General features: G+C 42.2%; 1 protein-coding gene and 6 non-coding genes across 9 annotated transcripts; 2 read left to right on the top strand and 5 right to left on the bottom strand.

The window, feature by feature from the left end:
• Positions 1 to 934: 934 nt before the first annotated feature.
• Positions 935 to 1,007, bottom strand: trnak-uuu (transfer RNA lysine (anticodon UUU)). Its single transcript has one exon. It is a non-coding gene; the product is annotated as a tRNA-Lys (tRNA).
• Positions 1,008 to 2,096: 1,089 nt separating this feature from the next.
• On the bottom strand, positions 2,097 to 2,168 carry trnaa-cgc (transfer RNA alanine (anticodon CGC)). The gene has a single exon. It is a non-coding gene; the product is annotated as a tRNA-Ala (tRNA).
• Positions 2,169 to 3,807: 1,639 nt separating this feature from the next.
• On the bottom strand, positions 3,808 to 3,880 carry trnak-uuu (transfer RNA lysine (anticodon UUU)). Its single transcript has one exon. It is a non-coding gene; the product is annotated as a tRNA-Lys (tRNA).
• A 1,532-nt stretch (positions 3,881 to 5,412) lies between these two features.
• trnaa-ugc (transfer RNA alanine (anticodon UGC)) lies at positions 5,413 to 5,484 on the top strand. The gene has a single exon. It is a non-coding gene; the product is annotated as a tRNA-Ala (tRNA).
• A 1,284-nt stretch (positions 5,485 to 6,768) lies between these two features.
• On the top strand, positions 6,769 to 6,841 carry trnak-uuu (transfer RNA lysine (anticodon UUU)). Its single transcript has one exon. It is a non-coding gene; the product is annotated as a tRNA-Lys (tRNA).
• Positions 6,842 to 17,197: 10,356 nt separating this feature from the next.
• On the bottom strand, positions 17,198 to 20,188 carry LOC138243242 (zona pellucida sperm-binding protein 3-like). Of its 3 annotated transcripts, none has more exons than XM_069198767.1 (9): positions 19,545 to 20,187; positions 19,328 to 19,443; positions 19,146 to 19,252; positions 18,890 to 19,064; positions 18,695 to 18,812; positions 18,396 to 18,496; positions 18,246 to 18,319; positions 17,821 to 18,087; positions 17,198 to 17,393 (listed from the first exon to the last, which is right to left on the bottom strand). In XM_069198767.1, the coding sequence occupies exons 1-9, from the start codon at positions 20,100 to 20,102 to the stop codon at positions 17,368 to 17,370; spliced, it is 1,542 nt and encodes a 513-aa protein (XP_069054868.1). In that variant the 5' UTR covers positions 20,103 to 20,187; the 3' UTR covers positions 17,198 to 17,367. The 3 variants fall into 3 exon arrangements, with proteins under 3 accessions (XP_069054868.1, XP_069054869.1, XP_069054870.1); XM_069198768.1 differs by having other exon boundaries at positions 17,830 to 18,087; XM_069198769.1 differs by lacking the exon at positions 17,198 to 17,393 and having other exon boundaries at positions 17,968 to 18,128; positions 19,545 to 20,188.
• A 5,276-nt stretch (positions 20,189 to 25,464) lies between these two features.
• Positions 25,465 to 25,536, bottom strand: trnaw-cca (transfer RNA tryptophan (anticodon CCA)). Its single transcript has one exon. It is a non-coding gene; the product is annotated as a tRNA-Trp (tRNA).
• Between the last annotated feature and the right edge of the window lie 1,971 nt (positions 25,537 to 27,507).

Raw genomic sequence — 27,507 nt, 5'->3', positions numbered from 1 at the left:
ATTAATGTCAGTTGGAAGTCTGTTTCTGTTGTCTCAGCTCTTGATAAAGAAAAGCCGTGCATGGGAGACTCCCTCTCTGAAGAAGTTTGCCGTCACCCTGCGAGGGAGAAGAGCCATCAATCACCGAGGCAACTACTGAGACAGTTAACATTAAACACGTGAAATGCGAGATGTTGTGATTTTTTTCCCGCTTAAGGCTTCTATCGTTTCTACTCTAACGAGAAAGACCTCTTTATTAGAAGTGAGATTTTAACAAACGTCTCCAGGGTTAACTGCGACCTGAACGCAACGCCTTAGACCACCAGCCATCTGGCCTGTGGTACTTAGAGCAGTGCTCAATAAAAATGATCAAAAACCGAAAGCGCTTCTTATGCGGATCAGTATATTCCGATACCACTGGTTCTGCAGAAGAAATAAGAAAAGCCGAACTCAAAGCAGTGTGTTGCCATTACGGGTACTCTGCGGCTGCTTTAAGATCTACTCACACCGTGTTGCCATTAAGGCTACCTAGTTAAAAAAAAACTTATCGTCATCTTTTTGAACGTGATTATTAGACACCCGTTAAATCTCCACCGAGGTTTCTTGAGAGATCGTTCAGCGAGCGAGTATTAAACTACGTCGCTTCCAACCTCTGCTCTCACTGTAAACTCGGACGTGATGTTCTGCAGATGTGCAGTGTGCCTTTCCTCTTGTCGTATTCGAGAGTACTCACTATGTGAGCTCCTCACTGCGTGTTCTGTACTCTACTGTGATTTAATTTAGATGATTACGGGGAGTAGAGTGACAAGATCTACTTGAACATTTTCGGTTTGTGAAATGAAACACTAAATACACTACTGTAAATACAAGTAATGGACATTTAAAATAAACACAGTACAGCTAGAACAGTGAAAGATAAAAGACTATTTAGAATGACATTTAAGAACAGCACAACCGCCCGAACAGGGACTTGAACCCTGGGCCCTCAGATTAAAAGTCTGATGCTCTACCGACTGAGCTATCCGGGCTCTGAAAGAAAATCGACACTGTCGGGATCCTCGCAAGTCACGTGTCTCTTGTTCCGAAGAGCAGTCATACCTGACCCGTCTGGAATGACCACTGACAGACTTTATCATGAAGCGACGGCACCACTCCCAGTAGAATGAGTGAGAAATACAGCATGACATGAGTAGTTAAGGGGCTCCCACAATCCATCTTTCCTCACATTACTGATTTTTTTCAATAGCATTTGGACCTTTTTTCACATTCAGATTTTTTTCTCATTTAATAAAATCTTTTAATCAACAACATTAAAAAGAAAACAAATGGATCATTTTTTGGAACAATAATTTAAAAAAATCTTTCAATGCCTTGGTTGTATACGTGTGCACACCCTTTATAAAGGGAGTTGCAACAGTGCTGAAATATAAAGAGCATTTCTGTAGAGAAAACAGCATTTTTTCTGCCTTGATGTTAAGCTTAGGGAGCCTGTCTTTTAGAAATTCTATTTCTTCACACCCTGCACAGCCTCCCGACAGACTAACGAATATTTTTGGGAGAAATTGGCTCACACACCGGAAGACACTAACGTTTATTTACGTTAGAGTATGTGAATAACAGTTTAACCGAAAAAGTTTGTAATTGTGATTTTGTTAAAATTTAATAAATCGTCTATCATCAGTAAGTAATTATTAAGAAATTGTTTTATTTCATAAACTATAAGACAATTTAGAAAGTTTATAGGTCATAAACGTCGCTTATGTTCTTTTAACTCTAGCGTTCAGGATCCAAACCCAGGTGCGGACGGTTGTGTTTCTTGAATCTCTTGTAATCATCAAAAGTCGATGTGTAGTCCTTCAGTACTTTCTCGAGTTGTGCCATGGATATTTTATACGATCAATACTTGTCATGCTCTTTTGCATTTTCCTTAACTAAATTAGTTCAAATAATTTAGGATTTAACAGAACTAAATGAGGTACATTTAAAACAGCAGCGCAACTCTGCAGCACGTCGAGTGTGCCTGCATTTAATTGTGTAAACCTGGCTCTCTCTGAACACGAGCAAAGAGTTCTCACTCAACAGAAGATTGCGATGTGAGTACTGTAATATAAAGCACCTGGAGATGCCAGGGATTGAACCCGGGACCTCATACATGCGAAGCATGCGCTCTACCACTGAGCTACATCCCCGATGAAAAAGTTTACGGAACAGACTTAGAGATGTGCAAATGCTCACTGATCACACCACTCACGAAGAATGCCTGCAGTTTCCCACTTTCGCGTTTCTTCTACTACAGAGTAAATTCATAGGAATGAAAAAATAAGGAAGGAAAAATAATCGCATCGAAGCTTCAAGAGGCTGGGCACAAATTAATCTGTTATTTTTGCATCCAGTTACATGGGCGACGGTGGTTGATTCCCAGACGGGGGAGTGCTTTTTTTTTTCTACCTCCTTACTCGACTGTCCTTCAATTCTATTTTATTTGAAAGCTATTTGCATCTTTTAAGTGCTCTTGATTAAACTATGCATAGAAAAACAGCAGTACTGATGATTTAGTTTAAAAGGGTGAAACAACGCCCCAACCACAGGAATGGTAACAGGAAGGATCGTGTTCTTATTTAATATGTCCTTTTGAGATGTCTTGTCAATGCACACAGGCGGTAGAGCTGAATAATTTACTTTTAGTTCTTTCTATACCAGGAAGAAAGGAGCAGACTTTAACTTTAAGAGGCAAAAATGACACCTTGTCAAAGCTAATATTTATTAAAATGACATCACAACAAAAGAGTGGAGCCTTGAGTGAATAAAGCCTTGAGTGGAGCCTTGAGCTTTCATTGGACGTCTGTGTCTCCATAACTTTGTAGGTGAGAGAGAGGATTGTGATAATTTGCAGGTGCTTCTCGGAAGTGCGTTGGTGGTACAGGCGCCTTCCAAATAATTGAGTCGGGTTTGAATCCCAGCCAGTACAAACCCAAATCTTTTCAAGATAATTTGTGGTCCGCTAACACATCTTTTGAAACACTACAACAGGTAACACCCCGTGTGAAACATCATGAGCATCTGTTAAACCTCTCTACCTGCCCGTTCCTAGCAGAGACATGCCGAGGGTCTAAAGGGACATTTTGAGCCGTAGAAACATTTTATCATTCCATACTTTCCTGTGCAGTCAGGCCAGTTCCACTTTAACTGCGCCCAACAACGGAGGTCGTTTTGAAAACTACGAGAGTAAAGGCACACTGCACGTCTGCAGAACATCACGTCCGAGTTTAAGGACAGCAACATCAGAGATTGGAAGCTAGGGAGTTTCAGGTCTGTGTTTTTATTATAGGTTCAAAAAAATCTGAATACCTTTTCAAGAAGTATTTCAGAATCCCAGTCAAATCCAGTACGAATGCTGCATAGATCTGCATTGTACAATTAGTATACTGTTTGTCCCTTGAATCAAACACGCCTTATGAAGCATTTCTAAAACAGGAGAGATCGTTAGGGAATGCGTCTTCCTGTAAAAATAAAATGACTTCAAGGGCACTATAAGCAGAGGTGCTCTACAGAAGAACTATAGCCAGAGATGCCAAAGAGGTCGAGATTTCACCACGTGAGAGAAAGCATCTCAGAAATGAAGTTGCGGTCGTTTCCACGCCTCATAAAACCATGTGGAGTAGAGTGACAAGATCTACTTGAACATTTTCGGTTTGTGAAATGAAACACTAAATGCACTACTGTAAATACAAGTAATGGACATTTAAAATAACCACAGTACAGCTAGAAGAGTGAAAGATGAAAGACTATGTAGAATGACTTTCACAACAGACTTAAGAACAGCACAATCGCCCGAACAGGGACTTGAACCCTGGGCCCTCAGATTAAAAGTCTGATGCTCTACCGACTGAGCTATCCGGGCTCTGAAAGAAGATCGACACTGTCGGGATCCTCGCAATTAACCTGTCTCTTGTGCCGAAGAGCAGTCATACCTGACCCGTCTGGAATGACCACCGACAGACTTTATCCAGAAGCGACGGCACCACTCCCAGTAGAATGAGTGAGAAATACAGCATGACATGGGTAGTTAAGGGGCTCCCACAATCCATCTTTCCTCACATTACTGATTTTTTTTCACATTCAGATTTTTTTCACATTTAATAAAATCTTTTTATCAACAACATTAAAAAGAAAACAAATGGAACATTTTTTGGAACAATAATTAAAAAAATCTTTCAATGCCTTGGTTGTATACGTTTGCACACCCTTTATAAAGGGAGTTGCAACAGTGCTGAAATTTAAAGAGCATTTCTGTAGAGAAAACAGCATTTTTTCTGCCTTGATGTTATAGGGAGCCTGTCTTTTAGAAATTCTATTTCTTAACACCTTGCACAGCCTCCCGACAGACTAACAAATATTTTTTTGGAGAAATTGGCTCACACACCAGAAGACACTAACGTTTATTTACGTTAGAGTATGTACAACTCAGGCTTTAACAAATGTTCATGATGTTTCACACGGGGTGTTACCTGTTGTAGTGTTTCAAAAGATGTGTTAGCGGACCACAAATTATCTTGAAAAGATTTGGGTTTGTACTGGCTGGGATTCAAACCCGACTCAATTATTTGGAAGGCGCCTGTACCACCAACGCACTTCCGAGAAGCACCTGCAAATTATCACAATCCTCTCTCTCACCTACAAAGTTATGGAGACACATACGTCCAATGAAAACTAATTTTATTCACTCAAGGCTCCACTCTTTTGTTGTGATGTCATTTTAGTTGATATTAGCTTTGATAAGGTGTCGTTTTTGCCTCTTAAAGTTAAAGTCAGCTCCTTTGTTCCTGGTATAGAAATAACATGTTCCATCTTTGTTTAAAAACACCACTAAAAGTAAATTATTCAGCTCTAACGCCTGTGTGCATTGACAAGACATCTCAAAAGGACTTATCAAATAAGAACACGATCCTGCTTGTTACCATTCCTGTGGTTGGGGCGTTGTTTCACCCTTTTATGTTCTTCTACAATATTTGCAGACAGGGCTTTATCACTCGAGTTGTACAGAACAAGTGTGCATCGGTCCATGAAAATCATCAGTAGTGCTGTTTTTCTATGCATAGTTTAATCAAGAGCACTTAAAAGATGCAAAAAGCTTTCAAATAAAACAGAATTGAAAGACAGTCGAGTAAGGAGGTAGAAAAAAAGCACTTCCCCGTCTGGGAATTAACCACCGTCGCACGTGTGACTGGATACAAAAATAATAGATTAATTTGTGCCCAGTCTCTTGAAGCTTCAATGCGATTATTTTTCCTTCCTTATTTCTTCATTCCCATGAATTTATTCTGTAGTAGAGGAAACGCGAAAGTGGGAAACTGCAGGCATTCTTCGTGAGTGGTGGATTGTGATCAGTGAGCATCTGCACATCTCTAAGTCTGTTCCTTTACGTTTTTCATTGGGGATGTAGCTCAGTGGTAGAGCGCATGCTTTGCATGTATGAGGTCCCGGGTTCAATCCCTGGCATCTCCAGGTGCTTTATATTACAGTACTCACATTGCAATCTTCTGTTGAGTGAGAACTCTTTGCTCGTGTTCAGAGAGAGCCAGGTTTACACAATTAAATGCAGGCACACTCGACGTGCTGCAGAGTTGCGCTGCTGTTTTAAATGTACCTCATTTAGTTCTGTTAAATCCTAAATTATTTGAACTAACCCTAACCCTAATAATTTAGTTCAAATTCAGGAAATCCAGAGATTGCTTCACACTTGCCGTGGCTGTTGCAGAAAACACCTCTTGAATCTTACCCGGGATTTCTTGAGAGATCATTCAGTGAGCGAATCCTCCTTCTGAACTCCGCACTGTCCTGTACTGCTCTCGTGTAGATGTGAAGCGCAGCCATAAACACACTTTGAACTTTTTCCGTTTGTTAATGAAAATGCAAAAGAGCATGACAAGTATTGATCGTATAAAATATCCATGGCACAACTCGAGAAAGTACTGAAGGACTACACATCGACTTTTGATGATTACAAGAGATTCAAGAAACACAACCGTCCGCACCTGGGTTTGGATCCTGAATGCTAGAGTTAAAAGAACATAACCGACGTTTATGACCTATAAACTCTCTAAATTGTCTTATAATTTATGAAATAAAACACTTTCTTAATAATTACTTACTGATGATAGACGATTTATTGAATTTTAACAAAATCACAATTACAAACTTTTTCGGTTAAACTGTTATTCACATACTCTAACGTAAATAAACGTTAGTGTCTTCCGGTGTGTGAGCCAATTTCTCAAAAAAAATATTTGTTAGTCTGCCGGGAGGCTGTGCAAGGTGTTATAAAATAGAATTTCTAAAAGACATTCTCCCTAAGCTTAAGGCAGAAAAAATGCCGTTTTCTCTACAGAAATGCTCTTTACATTTCAGCACTGTTGCAACTCCCTTTATAAACGCATACAACCAAGGCATTGAAAGTTTTTTTTTTAATTATTGTTCCAAAAAATGTTCCATTTGTTTTCTTTTTAATGTTGTTGATTAAAAGATTTTATTAAATGTGAAAAAAATCTGAATGTGAAAAAAGGTCAAAATGCTATTGAAAAAAATCAGTAATGTGAGGAAAGATGGATTGTGGGAGCCCCTTAACTACCCATGTCATGCTGTATTTCTCTCTCATTCTACTGGAAGTGGTGCCGTGGCTTCTGGATAAAGTCTGTCAGTGGTCATTCCAGACGGGTCAGGTATGACTGCTCTTCGGCACAAGAAACACGTGACTTGCGAGGATCCCGACAGTGTCGACTTTCTTTCAGAGCCCGGATAGCTCAGTCGGTAGAGCATCAGACTTTTAATCTGAGGGCCCAGGGTTCAAGTCCCTGTTCGGGCGGTTGTGCTGTTCTTAAGTCTATTGTGAATGTCATTCTAAATAGTCTCTTATCTTTCACTCTTCTAGCTGTACTGTGGTTATTTTAAATGTCCATTACTTGTATTTACAGTAGTGTATTTAGTTTTTCATTTCACAAACCGAAAATGTTCAAGTAGATCTTGTCACTCTACTCCACGTAATCATCTAAATTAAATCACAGTAGAGTACAGAACACGCAGTGAGGAGCGCACACAGTGAGTACTCTTGAATACGACAAGAGGAAAGGCACACTGCACATCTGCAGAACATCACGTCCGAGTTTACAGTGAGAGCAGAGGTTGGAAGCGACGTAGTTTAATACTCGCTCGCTGAACGATCTCTCAAGAAACCTCGGTGGAGATTTAACGGGTGTCTAATAATCACGTTCAAAAAGATGACGATAAGTTTTTTTTTTAACTAGGTAGCCTTAATGGCAACACGGTGTGAGTAGATCTTAAAGCAGCTGCAGACAGAGTACCCGTAATGGCAACACACTGCTTTGAGTTCGGCTTTTCTTATTTCTTCTGCAGAACCAGTGGTATCGGAATATACTGATCCGCATAAGAAGCGCTTTCGGGTTCTGATCATTTTTATTGAGCGCTGCTCTAAGTACCACAGGCAAGATGGCTGGTGGTCTAAGGCGTTGCGTTCAGGTCGCAGTTAACCCTGGAGACGTTTGTTAAAATCTCACTTCTAATAAAGAGGTCTTTCTCGTTAGAGTAGAAACGATAGAAGCCTTAAGCGGGAAAAAAATCACAACATCTCGCATTTCACGTGTTTAATGTTAACTGTGTCAGTGGTTGCCTCAGTGATTGATGGCTCTTCTCCCTCGCAGGGTGACGGCAAACTTCTTCAGAGAGGGAGTCTCCCACGCACGGCTTTTCTTTATCAAGAGCTGAGACAACAGAGACAACAGAAACAGACTTCAAACTGACATGAATTACTTCTTGAGCGTTTATGACCGTCTTTAAAAGCTGAGAGCAAGTGAAAAAGTCTTTAGAAATGAGGAAATGACTGCTGACAGTAAACAGAGCTGACGCTCAGCTCCAGACAAGTGCTCCTCGTTAGTATAGTGCTGAGTACCCCCGCTTGTTGCGCGGGAGACTGGGGTACCTTTCTGTGACAGGGCGCTGAAACACACTTAAAAAGTGTGTACTGTGTACTACGTTTCGGACTAGTTACGGCGGTAGAATATGGAGATCATCTCCAGCTTTGAGCTCAACTGCAACAAGAAGTCATGCTAAATGTAGTATTGTAACGCTTACGGCCGACAAGCACTGTGTAAGAGCCAGCGTACCAGAGCGGGTGACGTCACCGCCCTTCCCTGTGATAGCAGGACTACAGCTACTGGGCTGTAGAGAGATCTCTCTTTAGCTCACGGGGCTAGGTCGCTGCAGAGAGACGCGGAAGTCCCGGGTTCGAGCCTCCAGTCGGGATGGGGCCGACCAGATGCGGCAAGGGCGCCTGCCTGAGCCCCCATTGCGTTACAGTATAGTGAGTAGACATCGCGAGACAACAGAACGAGAGAGTAGAAGGCGGGAATATATGGTGTAAGGGCGTGATCTGTGTAGTTAACAAAATAGTTAAAATAATATAAAAACGTCTCTTTATTAAGATACACAACATTTATGGCGACGAGAGATGAGTGGTTGACGGACTCAAAGCGAGCAGAACACTGCAGATTTTAGTTCTCTTGCTGGTAGAAACGAACTTCTGAATTTTCGGACTTTTCGTTTAGCTTGCGCCATGGAAGATATGGCAGCCGCGCCGAGAAGCTTTGCTTATGCCCGGCTTTTTCCACCGCTTCTACTGAACCTCGGAGCTCCGGATTTGAATAAGGAATACAAGATATGGATGGAGTCGTACAGATTATTTTAAATAGCCAGTGGATCTACAGAAGCTCAGGATGCCGTAAGACGGGCTACACTACTGCACTGTATCGGGGCTCCCGTGCAGCGGATTTTCGCCAACCTCCCTGGAGAAAAAGGTACATATGAACAGACTGTAGCTGCCTTAGACGCTTACTTTACACCGCGGAGAAAAGTGGTTTTGGAACGGCATAAATTTAGGCAGAGAACTTAGTCTCAGGATGAATCTGTTGTTGCTTTTGTGACTGCACTAAGAGAACTGGCTAAATCTTGTGACTTTGGAGTATTGGAAACTGACATGTTAAGATATCAACTTGTGGAAAAATGTGCACATAAGAGACTATAAATTGCTGCAGGAGGAAGGGCTGACTTTAGAAAGAGCTCTTACAGTCGCTAGAATTCACGAATTCATGCTCAAGCAGAATCAAGAATGCTTTCTGACCACAGTGACAAAGTGACACTGAACGGGGCGTTCGCTCAAACTTTACAACCAAAAGCCCAACAGCAGGACGCAGTCATGCAAGAGATATAGAAGAACAGGGGACGGCTGACATTACATGTTACAGGTGCGGACTAACAATGCACAAAGCAGATGAATGCGGAGCGTGAACAGCAAAATGTCTACACTGTAAGAAAACAGGACATTATGCACACGTCTGCAGAACATCACGTCCGAGTTTAAGGACAGCAACATCAGAGATTGGAAGCTAGGGAGTTTCAGGTCTGTGTTTTTATTATAGGTTCAAGAAAGTCTGAATACCTTTGCAAGAAGTATTTCAGAATCCCACTCAAATCCAGTACGAATGCCGCATAAATCTGCATTGTACAATTAGTATACTGTTTGTCCTGAATCAAACACGCCTTATGAAGCATTTCTAAAACAGGAGAGATCGTTAGGGAATGCGTCTTCCTGTAAAAATAAAATGACTTCAAGGGCACTTAAGCAGAGGTGTGAAAGCCTGCTCTACAGAAGAACTATAGCCAGAGATGCCAAAGTTGCGGTCGTTTCCACGCTTTATAAAACAACTACGTCAAACAACAAAAGGTGAAGAGCTGCTGTTGAGAACAACGCGGCCAAGCGCTCTAAGGAGCTGGCTTAAACCTCCAGGCTCTTCAGGAGCATCTGTTGGAGTCACACTGCTACAGTGTATCGCCTTGTTAAGTATCCCTTTTATTGTTGTTGCTGCCTCCAGGCGATGTAAACCAGATTCAGAAAAAAATAATTTGAACAACATTATTCCCATATTTACTTGAAGGCGTGGTGGACAAGTGGTAAGGTGTTGGTCTCGGAAACCGAAGATTGTGTGTTCAAGCCTCTCCCGTGCCTGTTTTATTTGTCTCCGCTTTCCTTTGGTTTCAAAGTCTTCAAAAACTCCATATGTAGGAGTCTCAATAGTAAGAGAGCATAACTGTCGCCAGTGATTAGTATTCTTGCATATCCTGCCTTGTTTTTTAGTCGACAAAGCTTGTCTCTCTTCACACCCATCTTCCGAATGATTGCCTCAGCATTGGAAAGGAACGTGCGCTTGGTACAGCCCCCCACTCCACGGTCTGATCACAAACAAATCGGATGAGCTGTCAGTCCAGGTTGGAAGTAACGTTCGAAATCACTAAAAATCTGACTTAGGAACGAGAAGACCGTGTTTTTTTAAACGAGTAAACGATAAAATAATATACTGCCTGCAAGACTATGTCAAGTTCAAGTTCAAGTTTATTGTCATTATACTCATACACAGGTATATGGTATAACGAAACGCTATTTAGCTAGCTCTCGGACATAAGTAGTACAAAGAAAAAAACACAACAACAATACAATTGTATAACAAAAGAAAGACAGAGACAACAACCAATGTGCAAAAAACAACAACAGGCAGTGTGCAAAACAACAAAAATGTAACAGGTTATGTGCAAAACCATGCATCAAAAGAATGAAATAAAGGGATAGAAATGATGGGGAGTGAGCTTTTGACATGTATGGTAGAGGTAGATTTTCAGTGTGTCTGGGTTTTTGGTAAGAAAGAAGGCACTGTGAGGCTCAGATCATAGGTGAGAGGTGAGGAGAGAGTGAGAAAGGCTGGGAGTTTAATAGTTTGATAGTGCGGGGGTAAAAACTGTTTCTGAGTCTGGTATTCCGGACCCGAATGCTCCGGTACCGTTTTCCATGTCATGCTAAACGCCACAAATTGTGTTCGTCCATTTGTATCAATCATCCTAAAGTTACGGAAAATTGCATGCGACTGGTGCAATCAGCACACATTTTTTCAGGATAGTCGAGCAGTTTAAAACAGCAAATTCACAGCTTCGTGTCTTATAAGCTTTGTGTTTCACTCTCCAAATAGAGGCATGGGTTCAAATCCCACTCCCGACAATCAGGCGTTTTACCCTGTCTTTTTTACCTGCCTTTACACTGTTTCAGTCTTGTTGTGCTCGCTGACAATCACAGTACGAGGAAAACGGAGAAACTGCTTAGCAAAAACATAACGGACAGAAAAAAGCTTAGTAAACACGTGAATGTGATGAGCAGTAGTAAGGTATGCATTCAAATGTTTAAGGCTGATTTATAACAGCAGCAGAAGAAAGGTGCAGCCTTTGTGAGAATTTGCGGGTTTTTATGCTGCTTGGACTTCTTTCAAGCCTATGAAGTGACCCCCGTTTTATTTTCATTTTCAAACTTCAGAACCGAATAACAAAAAGGTTTCATGTGTGGCAGCATTCCATTGCAAATACCGTTTTCACGATGTATTCAGCGACGGGAATGAAATATTTTAGTGCTGGCTCAAATGCGAGGAATTTCAGAAAAACCTGGAAAAGCAACGCTTGCAGTAAATGACAAATGTAAAGCGTGTAGTCAGCATGAACAGAACAACGCAATGCTCTGTAAAAACGATCTGAAGCCGCAATTACTCTTTTATCTCAGGCAGTTCATTCCGATACGATGTTTCCGCAGAATAAATGAAATGCCGAACTCCAAACATGTTGTTGTCATTATTGTTACTCCTGCTGCTGTAGTTTTCCCAGTGGGCAAAAGACGTACAGATGCAGCCATTCAAAGTGTGCGGTACAGACACGTACCGCAGGTAATTGGCTGCGGTATCGCGTATCATGACGCAATATGACGCGGTCCGTGATTGGTTGACCGACAGGGCACTCGTGTTCCGTTGGTCTGTTGTAGAAAGACTTACTGTAAACGTCTTTACTGTGCCCGTTGTAGATATTGAATTTTACCACTGAAGGGAAATCTTAGTAGCTGAGCATAGAATAGGAGCATACTGTAACGCGTGTGAAGGCCATAAACGATATTAATTTTAGAACATAAACATACAGTATATAGCTGGTCTTGGTACTTTAAAGAAAAAAATACACACCAGTATTCCATTTCTCCCTAAACATTCTAAGCATCTAAGTCTTTAACTAACGTGATACCGGAGTCAACAAGCATACTTTTAGAATTTGATTAATAGGGAATATAATATGGAATCGCGTATCTAAAGAATTTAATAACGGTATAATTATATTCGTGTACTGCGACAGGGCTGTGTAGGGCTGTTTCGCCTCCCTGTTCATGCAATTTGTCTTGTAGCATACTGGTCTAGGTGCGTAACTAACAATGCACAGGTTGTGTGTTTGAATCTAGCTGGTGACTTTTCTTTTAACAAACATTTCTTCGAAAAAATAGAATAGCGATATTATGGACAATCAATTGACTTTTATATTTCAAAATATTGCAACATGATCGATTCTAAGTCATTTTTGATAACTATGAATAGTCACCTTCTTCCCTTTAAAAGCTAGCAAGACAGGTTTCGATTCACATTAGCTGGTGAGCCTTGTTAAAAAAACTAATGATAATATAACATGCCACTGTTTGTTCATGAACAAAGTTATACTGAGATTTCCTTAGATACGCGATTAAAAAATAAATAAAAATTTGAATCTCCTGCGGAACACATTCCATAAGAATCAGCGGTTTTACAGTATATATCGCCTTTAAAGGTGGCTTCTCAAAATGCTTTACGGGATAAAAACAACCAGAACAGCAGCAACAACAATATTGTATTTCATTGCACTTTGAAAACCAAGTAATAACTTAACTATACAGTACGTGCAAACATTTCGTATGTTGCTGTCGTGAATGCCTGTGTACATCACGCAAAGTACATCCTGAAATGCCTCCCCCTGTTCAATCCATTGGAGCACTTGCTTGAGTCTTTCCTCTGTTTTTTAGCCTTATCATGGGGCATGTGTTGGTTTTTCTGTATCTCCATCCAAGCCTGCTGCGTACTCTTCTTATCGATGTCGGGCTAATGTTCGCACCGAGGTCAGCCCATAGCCGTCTTTGGACTTGCATCGCCGGCAGCTCATCATTTTCATCAGTCAGCTTGTCGATAGCTCGCACAATAGGACTTGAAAAAAAAGAGATCAACAGTTAGTTTTAAAAATAATGTGCGTAGTTGTATTTACATGCAAGAAAGGTATTTTTAGAAAGTTATTTACCTTTGAATCGTCCTCAGTTTAGATTCTCTTTGCCTCCTCTCCGCTTTATGATGTCGTCTCACTGTGCTTTCACAAACGAAGATGTCCATCGAAGCCAAATGCTGTACAATGTCCCGTGTTGACTTCCCGTTTCTTTTCATCTTCATTATTTGGTGTGAGAGAGTCTTCGTGATTTTGGCCATTGTCCGTCTCCTTACCAAAGCGATACAGTAGTGCAGCTTGAATTCTGTACCTATATACTGTATGGTATGGTACAGATAAAACTTACACCATACCGATGAGCTTATACCGGGGAAAGACTCCTATTTTATTTAAAACACAATACGCCAGGAAATGTGTCTGATGCATTAGCAAGTTAAAACAATTGCGTCGACAACCTGGGCGTAACAGCAGTTCCTTTTTCTGATCACTCGCTCTCTGGATACACGTCTCACCTGTCCTGTTCTTTGTTTTCCTAATTTGCTGATTATGCCTGCTGCGATCCACTCCTACCCTCACACCTAAAGAAGACTATTTTAAATTTCTTGGCGCGGTTCATTGTGCAATTAACCCTTGTATGTGCTGTCCTTAAGGTGATATCTCATAAAGGTGATATGTAAAATAATATTTTTTATTATTGTTATAGAGAAACATGATCAGATTTTCCCCGGTTCAGAAAAAAAAGATCTAAAGTATACTAGTTTGTCACTAGTATACTTTTAATACAGTCTTTGCTGTGCTCTTGAGGATCCTTGTGATATTTCGAGCTCTGGTTGGATGATAAGTGTCACAGTTTAAATAATTTTTGTAGTTGGAAATTATGAAACGCTCTGTTAAAAGCAAGGGAGTTTTTGTGTCCTTTACAGTAAAAGAAAATGCCTGACAGAGAAGGGCTTGGACAGATTCCAAGTGCATTTTTGCAATTTACATTGCATTGTGCTGCTGTAATACAGTTTAAAATAATTAAAAGTCTAAACAGTATCAGCTTTATTTATGGGTTGCAATTTAAAAAAAAGTCAAAAACCGCACTCAAAATGCAATTTAGAGCTTTCTGGCAAGAGGAGACACCCCAATTAATAATGTAATATGCCCCTGTTTGTGCATGAATAAGGTTATACTGCTATTTCCTCAGATACGCGATTACAAAAATTTAAAAAAAAAATTGAATCCCCGGCGGAACCGGGCATCCATAAGAATCAAGTAATAGGTTTATTCCACGCTGAAAAAAGAAAGCAAACACATTCCATAAGAATTGGCGCTTTTATATATCACCTTTAAAAGGTGGCTTCTCAAAACGCTTTACAGGATAAAAACAACAATAACATTGTATTTCATTGCACTTTGACAGATCGTCCTTAAATCAAAACAGTAACCCTACACCATTTTATTTTTTCAAAGAAATGTTTGTTAAAAAAAAAAGTCATGGTTGTAGCTGGATTCAAACACCCTACATGAGATATACAAGTCAGTAACCTAGCCCACAGCACCACTGGCAAGGTCGCATGAGGCGTGTTGAAAAAGCCCTAGAGAAACAGTATCAGCAGACATTGTACAGCGTGTACTATTCTTGTGTTGCGGTACATGAATATAATTATATCATTATTAATTTCTTTAAATACGCTATTCAATATTATATTCCCTTTTAATCAAATATATACTGTATGTTTATGTTCCAAAATTAATATCGTTTATGGCCTTCACACGCGTTGCAGTATGCTCCTATTCTTTTTATGCTCAGCTACCAAGATTTCCCTTCAGTGGTAAAATTCCATATAAATATTCAATACTTAAACGGGCACAGTTAAGACATTAAATATACATATACATACTGTATACAGTACAGTTTGCATACAGTAATATGTTTATGTTCCTAAATCAATCTCTTTTATGAGCATGTGATGCGAAAGGCATGGTGAATCGGAAATTCTCAAAGATTACTGTACTTTGCATGATTGGAAACAAATGAGTGATTGCGAAACGCTGTGGTGTTACTTTTACAAAGACGGTCAACGAAAAAAAGAATGTGGACCAGGGCAATACTTTGAGTTTACAGGTTGTCCAAGGTCATTCATGATTAATACTATTAGTAATATCTTCGTTAAAGACTTTGATGGCGACAACTCAAACATGAGAGGTTGTGCTTTATTAGCTCCACCTTGTGGAAATTCCGGATACTATTATTTTACTTAAGGTACCACGTGGTATTATGAGGTACTATACGAGAATTTATGGTAACTCGTGGTAGGCTGCGTCAAGCGCACAGCAAAATAATGAGGTATCGCCTGCTCGTTTTGAATGGCTGCATCTATATACAGTAAATTTTATAATCACATAAATCAGCAAATTTCTTCAGATCTTCATCTGTAATTATTTATACTCTTTCCTAAATTTAAGATGGTTTTCTCCACCCTATTAAAATTGTTCACATCCAACATCCACATTCAATTAGACAGAATGTAATTGATCATTTAGAGCAGAATGTTTTCCTGAAGTTCAATGTAGATCAGTTTTGTGTGACAGTAATGACCACTAGAGGACAGTTTTTGGACGGTGAATTCCCTCCCTACCTTTCTTCAGCTTGCTGTTCTGGATCAGCTGCCCCGCTAACAGGGCAAGCACTACAAAGAGCAGAGCCCCCAGCAGCAGGAGGACCAGGGGTGAGATGGACAAGCCTGTCTGGGGTGTTGTCCTGGTGCTGCCTGAGCAAGGAGACAGATCAGAAAATGAACTTGTGTCTTAATCTTGTGTTCATCTGTACAGAGACTAGAAACTGGGGATTTTACCCGTCTTCAAGGAAGAAGTGCTGGTTGAAGTAGGAAGAGCAGTAATACAAGATAAAATGATTTTGATGAGGAGATTCACAGCAGTTCTTCTGTATTTCTTGACAAAAATGAAACAGAGGCCATGGTTTATAGACAGCAGTACTCCTGAGAATCAGCAGCAGCATTTAGACGAATGGAAGCGTCTCGTATTCCCTTCTGTCAACTGCATTACCCGTCATCATTGGATGGTTTTGAGATCCCAAACCTGAAGAAAAAGGAAAAGGGATGGTTGAGATTCAGAAAGCACAAAAGAGGTCATAGCCAAGACAAATACACACTACATTAATATAGAGCATTTAATAGCCAGGGCTCACACTAATTGTTTTTCTAATAGGCAGAATATGTGTTGGCTTCTTCATTATTATTTACATCTGTATTCCTGTAGTGAGAGCAGCCCTGAACACCCTGAGACCTCCAGCTGCTCCCACTCACCTGTACAGGTGACCACAGCATCCTCCTTGTGCCAACAGTCACTCTGTCCCAGGGGAGCATGCCAGCAGTTCCGCACGTGAAGCTCACTACCCCTGCAGTTCACCTCAGCCAGACAGATGGTGCTGTTTCATCTTCCAAATGAGGAGTTTCCCCACTGCATTTAGCTGAAGAGAAGACATCCGTGCCTTGGAGTCTCAAATCCTGTTCCACAGCCTCAGGCCAGGAAACATGTTCAAGTGAGTTTACAGGATGTGGCCATAAGTTGATAAAGTAAATCAGTTCTTAAATTGTTTCACAGGTATGCGCCACATAACAAGATAGGGGCTACATACACTTTAAAAAAAATAATAACCAATCGCGTCAGTGCACTGAACCAGAGAGTAGCCTAGCTGTATTCTGCATTGATGTTTAATAGATGTTTCAAGCCAGGAAGGAAGAAAATAGACTGGAGCATAAAGTGGTAGCAGAGTGGTGGCTCTGTGACTAAGGATCTGTCCCCGTAACTGGAAGGTTGCCAGTTCAGATCCCACAGCTGGCAGAGGAATCCTACTCTGTTAGGCCCCTGAGCACGGCCCTTAACCCTAACTGCTCCAAGGGTGCTATACAATGGCAGACCCTGTGCTCTGACCCCAAGGTTTGCTCCCCGTCTGTGTCTTCACAGAGAAAAGCTGCGGTATGTGAAAAGATGAATTCCTAATGCAAGAAATTGTATAGGGCTAATAAAGAAACATTAAAATTAAGTGTCTCTGTCTGTTAATCAGCTTTATTTTGTTCTCTAGACCACTGGTCCCTCAGGTTAGCTGGAGGAGGTGCCTGCTCTGGGAGGGTTGAGGTATATCACAATGGCTCTCGGGGTACAGTCTGTGATTACTCCTGTAACCTGCAGGATGCCCAGGTAGGCTCCAGACTCCCACTACCCTCTGAATAAGGAAGTGGCTCCTGTCAATTGAGAAAGCATTTAATCTCAAAAACACCTTAAATATGAGACCAACAGCAAAAGCTTTGTTTTTAACATGCTGTTGTATTGTTCCTGAAGCCCAAATAAGTGCAGCAAGTCAGTCATGTTCCCCCAAAACTCCCATTATTTTAGGTTTGATGAAAAAGTGCATAAAGACTTTTGTTCAGAAATCAGATTAACTACAGAGTGAAGGGTGTGGGTTAATTCTTTGTGATGGTTTTGGCCTTATGAACCCACCCCTCCCTTTTTTCCTGCATACATACTTCCCAATTAACTGTCACTGCTAGTGGCAGAACAAGTTGTCACCTTTCTGTGCTTTTGGTCATTAGAAATATTACAGTCTTTGATAAAAAGACTTACTTTAGTCTCCTCATGTCTTAGTGCTTAAACTGAACCTAGGTACATTACCCCACTTACTACTCCAGCCGCCCCCCCAGCTGAAAAGGGGGAGGGGAGGGGGTGATGATTCTCCAAAGTCCTCTGCTCCCTCCACATCCTCACTGGTGCTCTCAGCATCTTGTCCTGCAGCCTCTCTGTCCCCTCGAGCCCCCTCAGCATCTTCACTGGAGCTCTGAGGGTCTCCCTCCTCATCCTCAGTCCAGGCAGATTCCACACCCAGAGGACCCTCTACTGGTGCCACAGCCACCCTACTGCTGGTCACCAGGCTCCTGGTACCTGTGGACAAGCAGCACCCAGCAGCGAGGGATCTGCTTCAGCTGGAGACCAACAGTGATGCTACTCATCTAAACAGCCACTTTGCCCAGGAAGGATCATTCCTCATAGTTCTCTGTTGGGCAGAGATGTATCAACAAGGGATAAAGAACCAGACCCACCTCCATTCTGTCTGCCAGCACACCTGGACTCACAGCAGACACAGACCTCATGGTCACCATACAGCTCCTCCCACCTGGAGGAGAGGAGGACAGGTGAGGTCCCACCTGGCATGTCCCAGAGCACCCTCAGCAGGCTCCTTGCAGAAGTACCTCTTTGCCTCCCTGTTGTAGGTGCAGGACTTGGTCCCTGGTGTTGCTTTAGCAGGAGCCACAGCCATGACACAGTGCATGTACAGCTCAGTCACTTCATGCTGCAAGAGGGATGGTCACAGCATTAAGGGATCAAGGCCAATAGAGGGACAGAGAAGGAACTTCTGCCATCAGTGAAGGCAAGCTGGCAGCTCTAGGCACTACAGCTGCCACAGTCTGGTTCACATCTAGATCATGGATGGAAAAGCAGACCATGAATCAGTAGAGCAGGAAGGCTGAGCAGCCTTTGAGAGCAGTACCTTCCTGGACAGCTTCTTCTGGAAGAGGAAGGCATCAATTGTGAAGCGGAGCACATCCTTCTGCTTGGAGGGGACAAACCTGGACAGGCAGCCATCTGCCTTGCTGTCCACCATGCACCTGGGGACAAGGACAAGGATGAACCCCTGCAGGCTCTCGGGGCTCCTGTCCACCTCTCCTCCCAGAAGGGGCCGTACCCCAAGTTGTCGATCACGGGGAAACGGGGCTGGGAGTGCTGGTCCGGTTTCTCCGTTACGTAACACAAGTGAATGTACAGCCTCTGCTCCGCTGTGGCAAAGTAGGCAGTGGCCTGGAAGTACATGGGCTGACCCAGGAAGTACTCATCCTTAGGAGAGAGCCGGACCCAGTGGGCTGGAGAGAGAGAGAGGCAGCATTACACCTGCACACAGCACCCCCTGCAGGCAGGTGGAGCCACTCGCTCAAGGAGCTTACAGTTGGTGGTGAGCAGGACAAAGCTGTGCTTGTTCTTCAGGTCCTTGAAGAAGGTCCTTCTCCTGGCCCACGTGGGGACATAGCCAACCTTGTAGGAGTAGTGGAACCTGCAGGACAGAGGGGATGAGGGGCTTCTGGACACTTTCCCAGCGGCTTCTCAGCAGCAGCAGAGCCCTGCCTACCTGTTGTAGGAGCACTTGACCGGCACAGAGAAGGGAATGAAGCGATGCACAGGTGCACTGGAGGAGGGCAGGGCATAGCGGAGAGTGTTGGAGTACACCAGGCGGCCCTGGACAACCTGCAGGGTCACAGAGGAAGGGATATTCCCAGGAAAGGCAACCCCGACACTGGCCCTACAGCTCACATCGATACACTGCCTGTAGATGAAGACCCGCTTACCGATCGCTCGGTGCCGCACTCGTGAAGCCCGTAGATGAAGTAGAAGTAAAGGCGTGTGGTTCGGCTGACGCTGCAGTTGCCCAAGGTCACCTCCGATGGCCGACAGCTGAAGCCGAACAGGAGCCGACTGACCCTCACGTACATCCTGCTGGAGTCGCACCACACAGCCACTCCTCGGGTGCCCCCGATGGCCGGGCGAGCCGGCTGCCGCCCTCGCTGGGGAGGAAACAGGACGCTCTTGATGTAGGCGGGTAAGGGGCGGCTGCCGGCTTCGGGCTTCATCTTCTCCTTGTCGAAGTAGGGCGAGTACGCGTCTCTGGACACGGGAAGGCGGCGAAAGTCGGGAGCCAAGGACTGCGAGTCGTTCTCGCTTGCAGACAGGTCTTCGGAGGGCGCATCTGCCAGGTTCAAATCCTCCGACTGGGCTGCGTCTTCAGGAGCCGGGAGGTCGGCCTGGAGCGCCAATTCCCGAGAGTCCCAGCCAGCCGGCCCGGCGGAGATCAGTGCGGGGAGCCCGGCCCCTGCGCACAGGCACAGCACAAAGAGAAACGAGCGCATCGCCAAATTGACGTCCCGCTAAACTGCTACAGAAGTAAGACACATAAACCACCAAACTGTGTTGAAGCAAGAGAGCATAAAGTGTGAACGCGGTGACTAGGTTTTTATACTAGCAGGACTATGCTACCACACACATGGTCGCACTACCGCTCAATCAACACAATCAATTACACACAGAGACCCGAATTGTTCTCAGCGTCTAATTAGAACCTGCTTTCAGTCTGAGGCGGGACTCCGTGAAGCCGCCTGAACACTTTCCCGTGTGTATCTGACCCCAGCGGAGGAGTTCCACGTAATTTCGACAGAATGAAATCACCCACACGTGTAAAATTTGCTCAGATTAATTTATTGTTCAATTCGTTTCTAATTTCCAAGGACAGTGTGTTAAACTCGCTGTCAGACAGAGTACGGAACATGCGACACGTCCGTCCACACTTTCTTTTATCGAGGGGGTTGTTCTATCAACACGTAATTTTACAATAATATTTTTACTAATTTTCATGTGTAATTGCATGTCATATTAAAATGTGTAATACAAGCAGTTCTTTGCTTCCCAGTAAAGAAATACTGATCAGCTTTTGACATGTTCTGATAATAATTTGTCTGATGTCTCAGAGATTGCTTTTGCTTCGCAGCACTGAGAACCAATGGAAGCCCGTTTCCGCCAGGGAGTAAAAAAAAACGCACTATGGTATCTCAGAATTGTGACTTAGAATCTCAGAATTGCGACCTAAAAACTCAGAATTTTGACTTTATATCTCACATTTGCGACTTCGAAATAGCCCATATTTCATTGTCTGTCCTTTTGTTATTGTAACGGATTCGGGTTCTAGGGCTTGTGCCCTCGCCGCTCCCACCCTACTTCGTGCCTCACTGTATTGGCTTGAATCCAGGCCTTGCTAGCTGAGCTAAAGAACATTTTAGATATAAAGTCGGAGTTCTGAGTTACCAAGTCGCAATTTTGAGTTACTTAGTCGGAATTCTGCGATACCATAGCGCGTTTTTTAACTCCCTGGCAGAAACGGGCTTTCATACATTTCAATTAGTCTGATCAGTGTAGGACAAGTTAATGTAGAATTATTACTTTGTCTCTTGTTCGTATATAAATGAATGTCTCTGACAACTTAATGTTAGTTTTTAATTTAGTTTTAGTTTTACGATGTAGGTCAAACGTTGACATATGCACGAGTATAGGAAATGTCTCACTCCTGATTCAGCTCATGCTCCATAGGAGAGAAGTGATTCCTCCTGCTTCTCGTACAACCATATCAGAACAGAAGCCCGTGTCACCCGGCTCTGATTCAAGAGCAACTCACATCTTTAGCCCCTTTTTTTTATTCGTGATCATAATTTTCTAAAGTTATGATCAATATTGAACTTTTTCTAAATAAAACGACAATAATCAAACATACAAAGTATTAGGAGTTGACAGGGTGCCCCTTTGGAATAGTCGTCAGAAAATGTGAGAAAAGGAAAGTTACCTAAGCTCTCACACACAGCATTAGAGATTGGAATCTGATTGTAAAAAAAAAAACTACCTGTCTCCCCTTCATTTAACGGTGCTGTTGTTTTTATTTTACATGTTGTTAGCATTTTAATGAATTGTTAAAAGATTGATACACAAATCGCTAAATAAGAAAACGTAAAAACCCAACTGTAAGCAGTTGACCATTCATATTCCTGAATTTTAAATCCCTGTGTTTATCTGTGTCCAAGTGCCTGGTGCAGCTATTTTGAAAGCAGAGTCTATGATTTATTGCGGAAGCGCATTTTTGCCACCCAGGAAAAAAATCTTAATTAATAAATACCAAATTATCTCCTAATTACGAGATAGCAACGATGTCATTTGTGTGTATGAACAACCTGTTACATTTGCAATGGCAGTACCTACAGGCTATCGAAAGGTTTGCTGGCACTGTGGGTTTAGTTTTCCTGACAATGTGCATGCTGAGAAATGCGCACGGACTGACTTTCTTCTCGCATTGAAAATGTTACCGTTTGTACCTCATGTAAACAGTTCTAACCATTAGCACACTCATATATATCCTGAATCAAGAACGAATGTGACCTAGAATCCATTGTACCGCTTCAAACTGAAAGTCAGATATGTAGTCTCAAAACTACATAACTCAGGATTTTTTTCCCTTGATGGCAGCATTGGCTTCTGTTATTTAGATTCAACACTGAAGAGGTTGGTTTTGTGTTTTTAGCTATTGAACATAACTGGTAAGTTTAAGTCAGTTCTTGTAACTCTTTCCGCTCGAAAGCGCTGTATTAATACCGGCGCACCTGTCTCCACAGGAAAGTTATTGCTGTTCCAAAACCAATGTACTGCAGCTTGTGGCCACGTGTTCCTGCTGTCAGCATGTGATACCATGTTCTTCCACCGCTAGAAATATTACTGCTCTAGTACAGGAGTAAAAGAAGAAACAAATGCAAACACCGTTTAGAAAAAACACACACGTCTCAGGCCTTAACTATGACAAGGATGGGATTTGAACCTAGACGAGCAGAGCACAGTGGATTAGCAATCCAAAAAAAGACTCCTGTTTAATTTTCTTTTTGCTTGCTCGATTTGTAGTACGCACCTCAATCCTTACAACCGGCAAACAAAAGGGCTTCATGTGCCACAGCATTCTGCTGCAGGTACGGTTTGCACCGTGTATTGGGCGAACCCGAATGAAATATTTCAAATATGTGAAGAATTTCATGAAACCTGAAAAAAGAAGATCACAGCCAATGTCAACAATTCGGAGCCTGTAGGCAGCTTCAACAGAACAAAACGATCTGAAGCCGCAATTCTTTCATAGTGTTGTGACACTCTACGCTGTTGCTATTACTGCTATATCTGCTGCCGTTGCTTAAAACTCTACTCAGCGGGCAAGTTAGTTGTACAAGGAATAGACTACTTTGAGCCGTCCAAATTCCATTATGTGAAGTTAAGCTTTTTTTTTATTAATAACAGCATTAGTAATACAATGCGTGCTCAGAAACGTTACTTATTAGCTTATGAAGCAATAGTGTTTCGACAATTTGCGGTCTTCAAAAAGTAAACGCTGACGTTTTTATACTTCCTTGTGAGCAGATCACCTTTGATTTAGAAAAGGAAAACTTACTCCCCTGTTGCTTTCATTGCAATATCTGAATCGAGACCCAAGCGCTAAGAAAGCTGAAAAACGCAGAAGTCATAAACCCGATTTTAATTTAGATACACATTTTCTAATGCAGCCTTCATTACAAGACAGTCTATTTCTCGAAAGCGTGTTATGTAAAAAAGAGAAAAACGAAAATATATGGATGACAATATTAAAAACCTGAAGATTTTACTTTTGAGAAATTGTCATTTTATGTATCTAGACGCTTTTCAACCACTGCTTTTAGAACTTTGCTTTGCTTCCTGGATCATTTTCAGTGTTATAAACTGGGTGTGGAGATAACGATCAGTTTGTAGAGCAGTTGATAGGCTGGAGCTGTTCAGACTACTCTTGTTATTTCTCAAACGCTTCCATCATTTTTCTTTCATGCTAGGACGCGAGTGTGTACATGTGTTTGGTTTTCGTTTCACTGATTCTCATTGAAGATTTGGGAATTAACGAAGAAAGAATCAGTAACCAGGAAGGCAGAAGCTTTGGTTCTCAACGATCTTGAAGACGCCCATGTAGAGCAGCGTGTGATGATTTGTACTACAAAAGACCAAGTGCTCAGTGACGTCTGCGTTTACCGTTGAAACTTTTCATCTCAGGTGCAAAAGCAGTTGTGTTAAACATAGCTGAGTGGCGCAGTAGAAGCGTACTGGGTCCATAACCCAAAGATTGATGGATCAAAGCCATCCTCTGCTATACATGTTTAATGCATGACTGATAAGCACACCATCAGTTTAATGATGTGCATTGAAACTCATTTCTTCTCTCGTGTGTGCAAACTTCACAGTTACGGTGCTCTTTAATCTTTACAAATACGCAGATGCCCAAATGTTTCTTTGGTTGTTCTGACATCCTTTATAGATTCCTCAAATCCTTCAAATGAACATCCATATCAGCACAGTTATGTTTATATCTTTTAAAATTAAAGTACATACAACAAAAATATCAATGTTCATTTGTACTGTGCTCATTTAATAATGATTGTCAAGTTCTCCAACAACTCTGTGTTATAATTTTAAAATATTTTTGCTAAGGATACAGAACGGGTGTATAAGGCATTCTAACTACAGCCAGCTGAAGATAAAATTCCACACGTGAAAATGGTTTCACGCACATTTCCTGCAAAGTTCAAGAGGGCTTTTAGCGGAGATTATGTTTACATCGAAACAATCCGAAGCGCGTCCCTGATCACCAGCCCTTTGTATAACAGCTGTACAAAGACACATGCATAAGGAAATGTTGTGCATAAGGAAATGCTGTGTTTAGCAGAAGTGAGTTAACATGATCCGTGACCTAATTTACCAGAACAAATACTCACCCAGCAAGGTCTGCTTTACTACAAGAGAGAAGTAGAGTGAAAGACGTGATCATTTCACGCCGTTGTGGAACAAAACGCTTTTTTCTTGGAATTCTAAATCAATTAGAAATTCAGAGCGACACATAAAGGCTTTGTCTGCTTAAAAGTGATGATTTTTAAAAACTGATAAAAATGTAGAAAACACGTTTCTCACGTAGAAATTTAAGATGGGGGTGGGGCTTTACTAGGAGCGGCGCTGAACTCACCATGGTGCAATTCATTTACGTGACGGGCTAGTGGTTTAATGGATAACGCGTCTGATTTCGGTTTATTAGATTGTCGATTCGACTTCTACCGGGGTTGTGTGATTTAAATCAGGCTCCTCAGAAATAGATGTCCGTTATGTAAATGAACCCCACCTGAAAGCAAACGTTGGGTCTGGGTTCCTTTCTTTCCTGCATGAAATAGCAAATCGTTACAAAAAAAAAACACCAACTAATGTCTAATGGCGTTAGTCATTTAAGTAAACATGAATATACTGTAAGGTCTTGGTACATGGGAGTGGATTTCAACCACAATTAAAAAAGGGCAAATTATAATTACAGGCTTCAGACACTTTTTCAAACAAAAGAGACCAAACACTCCCTAACTTTCAGGTTTGCTTGAACCTGTAACAAGAAGGAGGTCTGAAACTTCCATTCTCTGATGTCACTGTCTCTAAAGCCGGGCGTGATGTTTCACGTATGGGCAGTGTGCCTTTTCTCTTGTCGTGTTCATGATGATTCGCTGCATAAGCTCCTGATTGGGTGTTCTGTACTGCGCTGTTACTTCGTTCAGATTACCTATGTGGTGTACAGATAAAACCCGACTGCGTGGTGTAATTTCCGGGTTCGGCACCAGCAGCACCTGCAAACTCCTCAGCTGACCTCGACGTGATTTGAACACGCAACCTTCTGATCTGGAGTCAGACGCGCTACCATTGCGCCACGAGGTCACTTGCGACACCGGGGTAAAGTTAGCTCGAAGTTCGAAAACGATTTTGGCACGCCTGTAGCGCTTTCACGAAACCTCTTAGAGTTGCAAGAATGCTTGTTTTGTGTATAAAATACATTGTGGATGCTTTCTCAGCCTTTACTTTTTCGTTTTTATGACATTTTTTTGACCAAGCACGAATATTCTTTTGTCCATATCTTCGCAATGGAAGCACAGAACGCCGTCAAACCAAATGCATTTTAAAGACCACGACTTGTGGATATTTCCACACTCTTTACATCAAACTATCAGTGAGCTAATTATCTTTTTTTAAACCTCCGGTTTTTCATCGATGCGTAATTACGCACGAACTGGAACCCGGGGGACCGCTGTGTGCACACGTTCACAACGCGAGAAATACTGTTCAATACGGCTTCGTGCGAAAAACCCGTATATGACCATAGGAAGCAGAACAGCGCAGTCTCCCATTACCCAGACTGTAAGCACGGGAATAAAGCTTTGTTTGATTTCTGAAAACCTTCCTTTACGCCCTGTTTTCATTCAGGTAAGGGTCAACTATATTGAAAATACTACTGACAGCAGGAAGATTAAAATATTCTTTACTCAGCAGCTTATTAAAAACAGCTCCCATGATGTTCAAACCGATTTTTTACACAGAACACTGACACAGCTTTGCATTCTGAATCTCTTTTTCTCATGCTTTTATTTAATATGGCACAATGCACTGGGATAGGGGTATTCTGTTCACAAACCAATAGCATTTAAACCACAGCACCCACAATGCTGCAAGTGTTTTGCACACTAAGCAGGTCCTCTGACTTTTTCCAGCTTTGTTTTGAGTTGTGGAACCTTTCTTTATATTTTTTAGGATTTTCTGAAGATAACACTACAGGTAATACACTGGGACAGGTGGGTCATCTTCATGGCTCAATAGCATTTCAAATACAGCACCCACACTGCTGTACCCAAGTGTTTTACACACCAGACAGGCCCCCGAACCTCGTACAACCTTGCTGTGGCTGTGGCCCCTTTCTTTAATTTTTTTATGATTTTTTGAAGATAACACTTAAGGTAATACACTGGGATAGGTGGGTCGTCTTCATGGCTCAATAGCATTTCAAATACAGCACCCACACTGCTGAAACCAAGTGTTTTACACACCAGACAGGCCCCCTAACGTTATATAACCTTGCTGTGGCTGTGGCCCCTTTCTTTAATTTTTTATGATTTTTTGAAGATAACACTACAGGTAATACACTGGGATAGGTGGGTCGTCTTCATGGCTCAATGGCATTTCAAATACAGCACCCACACTGCTGAAACCAAGTGTTTTACACACCAGACAGCCCCCAGAACCTTATACAACCTTTCTGTGGTTGTGGCCCCTTTCTTTATTTTTTTAATAAGAATTTTAGTTTTTCAATATGGCACCATTAGACAGGCGGTACATGGGGATTGGGGGGTGCTATTCATGAGTCAATAGCTCTTCAAGCACAACAGCCACAGTGCTGCAACCAGGTGTTTTACACCAGACATTTCCCCTAACCTTATACAACCTCGCTTTGAGTTGTGGAACATTTATTTATTTTTTAATTGTTTTTTTGACTGTAATCAAGTGTTGTGCTCACTAGGCAGGCCTCCTGACCTTTCACAGTCATGCTTTGTTGTGTGCAACTTTAATTATCTTTTTAGGATTTTTTGAACATGGCAACGGGTGGGGGGTGTGGGGGTGCTCTTCAATAGCTTTTTCATCTATACACACAAACGGATGTAACCAAGACACTCAGAACCTGTCACGCAGGGGCTGACTGCTGAGGATAGGGATCCAATGCGGTGCCCTTGGTAGGGTTGGCGCGAGACGCAGGCGTAGTCGGAGTAAACAGGCAGGGGCCCGAGTCCGGGAAGGCGTAGTACAGGCGTAGGCACAGAATTGACAGGCGAAGGCGTAGTCGAGGGACTGGCAGGGGTCGGA

Source organism: Lepisosteus oculatus, chromosome 14, assembly GCF_040954835.1.
Source record: "Lepisosteus oculatus isolate fLepOcu1 chromosome 14, fLepOcu1.hap2, whole genome shotgun sequence".
Classification (NCBI taxonomy): Eukaryota; Metazoa; Chordata; class Actinopteri; order Semionotiformes; family Lepisosteidae; genus Lepisosteus; species Lepisosteus oculatus.
The sequence above is the reverse complement of the archived record's forward strand: the minus strand, read 5'-3'. Positions and strand labels throughout refer to the sequence as shown.

Bases quoted from the DNA above. Each gene is read 5' to 3' on its own strand.
- LOC138243242 (XM_069198767.1), bottom strand. From the start codon at position 20,102: ATGCGCTCGTTTCTCTTTGTGCTGTGCCTGTGCGCAGGGGCCGGGCTC. The intron at 18,813-18,889 runs GTACGGCCCCTT...CCTTGTCCCCAG, and splicing joins CCCGTGATCGACAACTTGGG to GTGCATGGTGGACAGCAAGG. The intron at 17,394-17,820 runs GTAATGTACCTA...CTCAATTGACAG, and splicing joins CGGCTGGAGTAGTAAGTGGG to GAGCCACTTCCTTATTCAGA.